We start from the raw sequence: 10,912 nt of genomic DNA, 5'->3' as shown, positions 1-10,912 counted from the left end.
CCTTGTTGTTTGCTTTGGCAATCGAGCCTCTCGCCATTGCACTACGCTCTAATGATGACATTCAAGGCATAATCAGGAACTTCAAACTTGGAAGAATAATCTCTGATTTTTATCCTACCTGTGTCAGATGTAAAGTGGAACCAGCCACACTGTTGCATATGTTTTGGGGCTGTCATAAACTGTCAGGTTTCTGGGAATTAATATTTAAATGTTTCTCTGATATATATGACACTGTTATAGATCCGTCTCCCCTTACAGCCCTTTTTGGAGTACTGCCCATGGGTACCCCCCTATCAAGAATCCAGTCGGACTGTTGCTTATACAACTCTTTTAGCTAGACGGCTAATACTACAGAACTGGAAGATGGCAGCTCCCCCATCTTATAAATATTGGGTGAGGGATGTGTTGTGCTCTCTGAAACTAGAAAAAATTAAATTAAATTCACGTGGGAACCCCAAACTGTTTGATGAGGCTTGGGCTCCATTCCGGTCTTACTTTAAACAGTCCATCCTCTGATGGCATTCCAATTAATACTAAAATAAGTCTGTGACTTAAGGGTTGGAGGAGCTTCTCTCTGTGTTTTTGCTGGGGGGGGCATTAAGGTCCATGTGCTTATTGATTGTGATCCGCAGATGCCTTGTTCATCTTGCCCAGGCAGAGACTGAAGTGTGAGCTTGTTTTTCCCAGTTATTTTTACATTTTGTTCACGCCTACATGAATAATCATTTTTATTTTTTTATTTTAAAGCATTGTAAACTTTTTTTCTGTCCAGTGGATGGTCGGTCAGTGGCCATGACTCTCTGTGAGTGGTTGCATTTCTCCACCCTTATCCCTTGACTGTTTACAGGAACAATGGTGAGGTGTTTGCTCTGTCCCTGTACTATAGATTGCACTTTAACCTCTGTAGCCTTCTGCCCGGTGTGTTTAACTTGTCTAAAGTATGGAATCTTTAAAGCTATTTTTTTATTTGTATTTTTATTTGTATTTTTTTTTCTAGTTGAGTATATTATTTATATTGCTTTGTCTTGTCTGTGTGTGTGTGTAAAACTTAATAAACAGATTTAAAAAAAAAAAAAATATATAGGTGTCATCTTACAAATACCTAGGTATATGGTTGAACAAGAAACTACTACAAAGTTCATATGGATAATCTTGTGAGGAAGCTTAAACTGAAGTTGGGTTTTTATTTTCTTGCAACAAGCTTGTTCAAGCCACTTTTCATTCAGTAATTGATTATAGTGACTTAATGTACATGCATGAAGCGTCCTCTGTGTTACAGAGACTGGACTCAGTCAAGCATGCATCCTTGTGCTATGTTATAAATACCAAGTCGTAAACTCCCCCACTACCTCTATAGCCTGTTCTCCTTCACCACTAGCAGTTACCAGACACGGTCTACTAGGTCATTGCTACTACACTTAATGTCCTCAGGGCCGTTACCCAGTTAGACAAGATAACCTTTTCCTATTGTGCATGAGAGGCATGAAATAATCTGAAAAGTATGCTTCAGCTAGACGTTCTAGTGCGCCACTGTGAGTTTAAAACTCTGATGCAAAACTCCATTCATATGGAGTGTAAATGTTTGCTTCAGGACATTTTTCCATAGTCCTTGATTTGAGGTTATATATTGCCATTGGCCAAGTAAGTGTAGTATTTCCAGTTAATAATTTATCATTTTTGTCATCTGTAAATGTTTCTAAATACAACTTCTGCATCCAGTCTTCATAACCTTCACTGTAAAATATTATATTTTCTGGCACCTGAACCTCTGACTCCATTTCAACTGTTGCTTCTCAACACCAACTAAATAGGCTGCTGCTTCATCCATCTTTATTAACAGTATAAGTGATTTTATTTGATAAAAGATATACAAATGTGATAAATAAAGTAATCAGTTGTAGTGCCTTAGAGCCTAAATGTTACAACTAGTTCATAGAATGTTATAGTTTTTATCTGCCACTGAGGGGGGCATAGACACTCAAACAGAAGGAAGCAGGAAGAGAGTTAAAGACATCTGTGCTATTAGGAAGTTCAGTCATTCTCTTTGGTGTCTTGGTTCTTGACACACACATTGTGAATTGATACCATATAACATATGGAGACACAGAGCCAGAAATGGCTTCTCATCTGTCCCTCCTACTCCTCATCTTCTCCAGACTCTCAGGTAAGGTTAAAAAGTACTTTAGGGGGGACATTAGATGGCAAGTGGCAGCGTGGTAGGCACCACTTGTCCCATTATTTAATTGTAAAATTGAGGATTAGCTGATAACTGCAAAACAAACATTCTGGATAATGTAGAGAACCTTCAACTATTTATTGATCAACACTTTGAAATTCTCAAACCAGACAAACCACACATCGAAGTGAACAAGAACACTACAATTAATTATTTGATTTAATTAGCACATTTGTATATCTTATATTAAATAAAATCACATATAGTGTTAATAATGATGGAGGACCTGGCAGCCTATTTAGTTGGTGTTGAGCAGCAACAGTTGAGATGGAGTCAGAGGTTCAGGTGTTTTTTAAGTAAATGATCATCAAGTAGATTTAGCTGCAGGTCAATTTTTTCTTGAGCGAATGATTAGGACCATAATTACAAATAATTTATCGACTGCAAATTGACCGCAAGAAGCCCAAACAGATTACTAAACATAATCACTTGCTTACATTTGTATACAATTACATACATCTAATTATTACACTTGTTAGTACTTTGGAACAGATTTCCTAAATTAAATCACCTTGAGCTGATTTGCTGTTTTTTTACAGTCTTATGTCCAACAGTAAAATAATATATATATATATACACATATTATATTTTTGCTCAAAGAAATTGGGGAGCCAAATAAAATCACCCGAGGGCCAAATTCGAGCCTCCAGTTGGAGAACTCTGCACTACTGAGCGGCTACAGTATGATAACACAATAAAAACAGAATTACTTGATCTGAAGTGCAGAAGTAGCCAATGAAACATAATATTGTCATAATGGGAATAAAGGAGGATGAAAACTATCAGGAAACTGAGGATAAAATAAAGGTTTTCATGATGGAGGAATTTATTTTCAAAGGGCTCAGCGTTTTGTTGGCAGAGGAAAGGGAAGGCACTACACTACCAATTTCCATACTTGATTAAAAGTAAAGATACCTTAATAGAATAATACTTAAGTAAAAGTGAATGTCACCCAGTAAAACACTACTTGAGTAAAAGTCTAAAAGTATTTTGTTTTAAATATACTGAAGTATCAAAAGTAAAAGTATAAATAATTTCAAATTCCTTATATTAAGCAAACCAGATGGCACTGTTTTCTTCATTTAATTGTTTAAATGTATGGATAGCCAGGGGCTCACCAACACTCAGACATAATTTACAAATGAAACATGTGTGTTTAGTGAGTCTGCCAGATCAGAGGCAGTAGGGTGAAGATGTCTCTTCACATGATAACATTTTCCATCACAAGTTGTTACAATGTTAATTTGTCCTAGTGTCATAAATAATCCTTTGTTCCTGCATAAACCAATGAGGGGGGACGACATGACCCCCGCCTTAAGACCATCTGGCAGAACGCCCAGAATATGTATTTAAAAATATATATATATATTATATTATTTAACCAGGCAAGTCAGTTAACAAATGAATATTAACAATGACGGACTACCGGGGAACAGTGGGTTAACTGCCTTGTTCAGGGGCAGAGAGACAGATTTTTTTACCTTGTCAGCTCAGCTCAGGGATTCGATCCAACAACCTTTTGGTTACTGGCCCAACGCTCTACCCACTAAGCTACCTGCCACCCCCCAAAAATGTTCTATAAGTTAAGATAGGAGACAGTGCCAGACACATACCCTGTACCCCACTTTCAAAATGCTCCGAACAGAGAAGCAGAATGTTCTTCTGGTGGTCGATAAATGGAATGTAAACAACTAATTGTTCAAGCATTCGAAGATAACCATTTGGCTGTGAGTAATACCTCATGCTGAAGTAGTTCTGATACACATTGCACCTCACTACACATTATAATCCTATATTATTATTATTGTATTTTTTGAACGCATGATGGAGTCATCGTTTTTTACTCATGCAATACAGAACGTTGGACTATGTGGACTTAAAACTAAGTTTAGATTAATGGGAAGATGAAAATGGTTAAGGCTGACTTTTTCATTTATTACTGCACAGAGGTTAAAATGGAAAAACCAAAGTTGGGTTTTGAGTACAAGCTAATTGTAGAGATTAGGGTATATTATGACTTGAATGCTGTTATAGCCTTCTGTGCTGTCCTTTTGGTGGATGTGAATTGGGACTAATAGAATTTAAGATAAAAAAAATATTGACAGATGAGAAATGTAATGTGGGGCTACAGTATGTAGGATAAAGGATTGTTAGAGGAGGGTTAACAACCTGTCTAGGTTCTCTACTGGAGTAGGCATATATGATCCTATAACAATTGGTGTCACTATCTTTTTAACACCATGTATACAATACATCTCAATATCAAACATGCAAATAATATTGTTACGATACACAACGGCAAATGGGTTTGGTGTTATCAACAGGGTCTGTTAACTCTGCTAGCGAGCGGCTGGTTAACACTGGGTTAAACCGATTCTAGCCAAAATTAACACAATAGCTGGCTTATGGAAGTATATTGTATTATTACACAATCTATATACGCTACCCTTATCTTTCGTCCCCAATGCTATAGACCTATGTGTAAAACAGCCGACTTGATAGATCAACTATAAATGTGTGTGTGTGGAGAGAAGATTGGTTTACAGGTTTACTCGCTCTAGATTGTCAGAACTGCATGTTCTTTATTGCTATCTTGCCCTGGCTATGTCAGGATCAATTAGAAATTAAACGTATTTATCCCTTCATGGGTAGTGTGATGCGGAAGACAGATATTTACTAGCAGTCATTAGCGTCTGTTAAAATGTATTTTCCTTCTTCTTTCTTGAAATATGTCTCTCTGCTGATAGGCAGCATGCCTGTATTGGACATTAAGAACTGTTCTTGTGATATTATACAGAAGGGCAGGAGTGATGGTTGCTGATAATGGGCCTCTGTGCGCCTATGTAGATATTCCATAAATAGTCATTTACCACATCAACAATGTCTACACTGTATTTCTGATCAATTTCATGTTGTTTTAATGGACAAAAAACATGTTTTTCTTAAAAAAAAACAAGGACATTTCTAAGTGACCCCAAACTTTTGAACGGTAGTGTAAATGGAACGGGGGAAAAGCTGTACAAACAAAGTTATTTTTGTCATCCGAGGAGGGGTGGTGGTGGATGGCCCCCCCAAAAAACATGTTTCTATGAAGTTCTGAAGTTGAGGTCAGGGAGTAGACATATGGTGAAACACTTCCTGTATTATGTGTGTTAGAGTCCAGATGGAATGTTATTTTTCTGCTGTGAGAATTTGCTTGAATTCCAATCTAACGTGTTTTCTGTTGTTGTGTCTACAGTGGCTTATCGTGTGTCAGTGAAGACAGGAGGCTCCACCACCATCCCATGTCGCTATGATCTGAAATACAAAACCCATGTGAAATACTGGTGTAAAGAAGATAATTTGTATAGATGCTCCCCTTATATACGCACTGACATTCCTAAGAGCACAGCTAAGGCCTTAATCTCTGATGACATCAACCAGCAAACCTTCACTCTGAACATGACTGATCTGGAGCCAGAGGACTCTGGACGTTACTGGTGTGTTGTGGAGATAAATGGTGGATCAGATGTCGGGATAGAACAATTCAATCTATCGGTCAACTCAGGTAAGATCCCTGCAACTCTTCCATATGATTACATGACTGGTGTTCTGGTTTCATTTACTGGTATCACTATTATTGTTCAAGTTGACATGAGGAATGTTGGTATAAGTCTACTTTCTGTTCTCTATCCATCATATCATCATTATGATATTTGTGGTCAGTTGTTACAAAAAAACACTTGATCACTCAGGACCTTCTTTGGTGTCTGTACCTCTGTGTTCAGGTACTCCAGAACTCTATGTGGACCAACAGGATGTGACTGGAGTTGAAGGAGGGAGTGTCATTGTAAATTGTTACCATAGTAACACTGGAAATAGGAAGTGGTGGTGCAGGATTGGTGTCAATGGCTCTCATGTGGAGAGGAATTCTGGGACTATAGATGGAACATCAGTGACCCTACAGCAGGCCACTGATGTCACCAGAATAAATGTCTTAACGGTGACTATGAGTGGACTGAAGATGGAGAACACTGGCTGGTACAGGTGTGGAGTGGGAGACCTTATAATGCCTGTTCACATCACTGTCAGACGACAAACCACCACACAAAGTACCACCACTATGACCAGTGAGTAGAGAACAATCAGATGCACAGAATTAAGTATTAACCTGGTTTTATCCAGTTTTCCAATCCTCTTTCTCTCCAGCTGCTGAGCCTGTTCAGACTGACAACACAGTCCAAGGACCTGAGGGGGGCAAGAAGGTCACCATGAGGTAATTATCACTCATTCAGCTGTATTTCACACTTACTCTTCCAAATGGATGACAATAGAAGTAGGAAAAAAGTTAACATTTTCTGGTTTTGACACAAGCGTTTAGGTCACAAAAAGACCCTCCTTATATGTTTTCACACCGTGTATAGGCCAAGACACTGTTATAGACATTTACCACTTCCTCATGTCTCTGTGGTTTGTAGAACTAGCAGCATTCTATTATTGGATGTAAAAGGTGTGAATGTGTGAAGGGCTGAACACATGTTTCCATGTTCTCTTAGCAGTAGAAAAAACATCATATAATTGTGTTCTAATCTATTTATCTTTGATGTTTTATGGGCTGTATTTTACAATAAACATAGTCTTTCACCTTCATATGTATATATTTCAAAAAACTGTTTTATGGACTGTACAATAAACACAGTATCACTATCAGTTCCATAGATCTAAATGTCCTACTGATTCCTCTGGGCATGTTGGTGGTGGTGATAGCTGGGGTCCCAGTCACATGGAAGATGTGGAGAAAGTATAGTAAGTATTCATTCTATAATTACTATCATGAAAAAGTGATAAGTTTGATTTTGGAGATTTTTTCAACAACTGTATTAGCATATGTTATAACCAATATATCTTAACATAAGTGGAGGAGACTCAAAAGTATTACTCTATGATGAATGTATTCAGTATTATTCAAGTATATCTTAGGTCTCTAATACTGCATATTTCTTTATTCCAGAGGACAATAAGGCCATGGACCAGACAACAAACACCTCAGTGGTAGGCTACACTCATGTTCCTCTCATCTGACTCAAGGTCTTGTGAGAATAAAAGCCTCTCTATGGCCATAGAGAGGCTTTTATTCTCTCTTTTATTCTCTATTTTGGTTAGGCCAGGGTGTGATTAGGGTGGGCATTCTAGTTTCTTTATTTCTATGTTTTCTATTTCTTTGTGTTTGGCCAGGTGTGGTTCTCAATCAGAGGCAGCTGTCTATCGTTGTCTCTGATTGAGAATCATACTTAGGTAGCCTTTTTCCCCACCTGGGTTTGTGGGTAGTTGTTTTCTGTATAGTTTTAGTTACCTTACAGAACTGTTTGTGTCTTGCGTTGTTATTTTTGTTCTAGTGGTCAGATTTAAATAAATATCATGAACACGCGCTGCGCTTTGGTCCACTCCTTCTTCATCAGACGAGCGTTACAGGACATGGACATCAGATGGACTTAAATCACACATTAGCTCTTCAGCTACAGCTTCATGTCCATTATAACTGTACAATTTTTAAACATGTTATCTCTTACAGTCAATGCTACATACCGAGGACTGTTGAGACAGTGTGATGTCAGTTTGTCAAATTGGTTTGCAATGTAGAGATAATAATAGGATCTGTTGAACAGTCACTGGTTAAATTACCACTCCAGATATTTCTGAACTAATCCAATTGAAAAAGGATAGTCCAAGCTTAAATACACATACTTAAAGGTAAAAAAAACATGTTCTAAGTAAAATAGTATTTTGTATTAGTTTTCTGAACTGTTCTGAGGAAATAAACTTGTGCAGGACCCATTTCCTGCCAATGGTGATGATGTGACATACAGCACTGTTGTCCCCAAGAGGAGGAACCAGCTAAACGTACAGACCAAGGTAACGCTGCTATTCTGATCACGATGAAGTTGTATCTGTGTTGTACTGTCGGCTATGTAGCAGACTGGTGCATGAGGATAAATTATAGATTAAGTCACATTTGTCAGACAATTTAAATGTCTTACACTGTAAACATTTTGGAGTTTTAATGTCTTTATCAAATCCAATTTTATAGGCCGCAAACATAATTAGCAGATGTAGCGTAATGCTTGTGTTTCTAGCTACAGCAGTGCAGTGGAATCTAACAATTCACAACAATACACACAGATCTAAAAGTAAAATAATGGAATTAAGAAATATAGAAACATTAGGACGAGCAATGTTGGAATTCGGAGTATAAATACGTGTGTGTGATGTATAGACATTATGAATAGTATACTAAATATTCTATCCACATATCTGTAGGATAGAAGTGTGTGTGTGTTATATATATATATATATATATATATATATATTAGTTGAATAGGATGACATTGACTAGAATACAGCATATACATTTAAAATGAGTAAAACAGTAAGTAAACATTAAAGGGACCAGTGATTCTATGTTCATAGAGCAGCAGCCTCTAAGGTGCAGGGTTGAGTAACCGGGTTGTAGCCGCGAGTGACGGAAACTAAGTTCAGGGCAGGGCACTGGGTGGATTTCACCCAGTGATGGCTATTTAAGAGTCTGACAGCCTTGTGTTCGAAGCTGTTTTTCAGTCTCTCGGGCCCAACATTGATGCACCTGTACTGACTTTGCCTTCTGGATGATAGCGGGGTGAACAGGCCGTGGCTCGGGTGGTTGATGTCCTTTTATCGTTTTGGTCTTCCTATGACATCAGGTGCTGTAGGTGTCATGGAGGGCAGGCAGTGGTGTGCCCCCGGTGATGCGTTGGGCAGACTGAAACACCCTCTGGAGAGCCCTGCGCTTGCAGGTGGTGCAGTTGCCTTACCAGGTGCTGATACAGGATGCTCTCGAGGGTCTTAGGGGCCAAGCTAAATTTCTTCAGTCTCCTTAGGTTGAAGAGGCACTGTTGTGCCTTATTCAATACACCGTCTGTGTGGGTAGAACATATCAGATTGTCAGTGACGTGTACACCGAGGAATGGGAAGCTGTTAACTTTCTCCACTGCGGCCCTGTGGATGGGGGCATGCTCCCTCTGCAGTCTCCTGAAGTCCACAATCCGCTCCTTCGTTTGTTTTAAGGGAGAGGTTATCTACCTGGCATCACTTTGCCAGGGCCTTCACCTCCTCCCTGTAGACTGTCTCGTCATTTTTGGCAATCAGGCTACTATTGTTGTCATCTGCAAACTTGATGATTGAGTTGGAGGCGTGCGTGGCCACACAGTACTGGGTGAACAGAGAGTACAGGAGAGGGCTGAGCACACCGTGGTGGGGCCCCTGTGTTGAGGATCTACCTTCACCACCTGGGGGCGGCCCGTCAGGAAGTCCAGGACCCTTTTGCACAGGGCGGAATTTAGACCCAGAGCTAAATGATGAGCTTGGAGGGTACTATGGTGTTGAAGGCTGAGCTGTAGTCAATGAACAGCATTCTTACATTGGTATTCCTGTTGTCCAAATTGTTGTCCAAATGGGTTAGGGCAGTGCTACGGCGATTGAATCGTCTGTGGATCTATAGGGGCGGTATGAAATTGAACTGGGTTTAGGGTGGCGATATGATCCTTAACTAGCCTCTCAAAGCATTTCATTATGAGAGAATTGCGTGCTACGGGGCAATAGTAATTTAGTTCTGGTGCCTTCGCTTTCTTGGGTACAGGAACAATGGTGGACAACTTGAAGCTAGTGGGGACAGCAGATAGGGGGAGAATGAATATGTCTGTAAACACTTGCCAGCTGATCTGCGCATGCTCTGAAGACACGGCTAGGGATGCTGTGTGGGCCGGCAGCCTTGTGATTCTTTATGTCCCTATTCCAGTGTGTTTCCAAGCTGTAGTCTATATTCCATTGTCCCTCTTCACCTCTCTACCTGTGTGTGCCCCTCCTCTCTTATAGGCAGAACCAGATGATAATGTGGTCTACAGCTCTCTCACCCTACAGCTGGATCCATTTCCTGCCAATGGTGATGATGTGACGTACAGCACTGTTGTCCCCAAGAGAAGGAACCAGCTAAATGTACAGACCAAGGTAACGCTGCTTTTCTGATCACTTTGATATTAATAGATGAAGTTGTATCTGTGTTGTACTGTCGGCTATGTGGCAGACCGGTGGGGTTATAGATGAAGTTGTATCTGTGTTGTGCTGTCAGCTATGTGGCAGACCGGTGGGGTTATAGATGAAGTTGTATCTGTCTTGTACTGTCAGCTATGTGGCTGACCGGTGAGGTTATAGATGAAGTTGTATCTGTCTTGTACTGTCAGCTATGTGGCAGACCGGTGGGGTTATAGATGAAGTTGTATCTGTGTTGTACTGTCAGCTATGTGGCAGACCGGTGGGGTTATAGATGAAGTTGTATCTGTGTTGTGCTGTCAGCTATGTGGCAGACCGGTGGGGTTATAGATGAAGTTGTATCTGTGTTGTGCTGTCAGCTATGTGGCTGACCGGTGGGGTTATAGATGAAGTTGTATCTGTGTTGTACTGTCGGCTATGTGGCAGACCGGTGGGGTTATAGATGAAGTTGTATCTGTCTTGTACTGTCAGCTATGTGGCAGACCGGTGGGGTTATAGATGAAGTTGTATCTGTCTGGTACTGTCAGCTATGTGGCAGACCGGTGGGGTTATAGATGAAGTCACATATCAGGTTTATTGTCCGATAAGAGGAACATCAGGAAACAAACAGTCTGA

The 10,912-nt window shown here is 39.8% G+C and overlaps 1 protein-coding gene across 2 annotated transcripts; it reads left to right on the top strand.

Annotated features, from left to right (window-relative positions):
• Positions 1-1,770: 1,770 nt before the first annotated feature.
• LOC139399508 (CMRF35-like molecule 5) lies at positions 1,771-10,255 on the top strand (the record flags this gene model as incomplete). Of its 2 annotated transcripts, XM_071144900.1 has the most annotated exon segments (8): positions 2,034-2,164; positions 5,475-5,783; positions 6,004-6,345; positions 6,425-6,491; positions 6,927-7,021; positions 7,227-7,267; positions 8,045-8,128; positions 10,124-10,255. In XM_071144900.1, coding segments are annotated over 8 exon segments (1,119 nt in total), but the record flags the coding sequence as incomplete, so codon positions are not given.
• Positions 10,256-10,912: the final 657 nt, after the last annotated feature.

The sequence above is a fragment of the Oncorhynchus clarkii genome, unplaced genomic scaffold, assembly GCF_045791955.1.
Source record: "Oncorhynchus clarkii lewisi isolate Uvic-CL-2024 unplaced genomic scaffold, UVic_Ocla_1.0 unplaced_contig_7493_pilon_pilon, whole genome shotgun sequence".
In the NCBI taxonomy this organism is placed as follows: domain Eukaryota; kingdom Metazoa; phylum Chordata; class Actinopteri; order Salmoniformes; family Salmonidae; genus Oncorhynchus; species Oncorhynchus clarkii.
The sequence above is the reverse complement of the archived record's forward strand: the minus strand, read 5'-3'. Positions and strand labels throughout refer to the sequence as shown.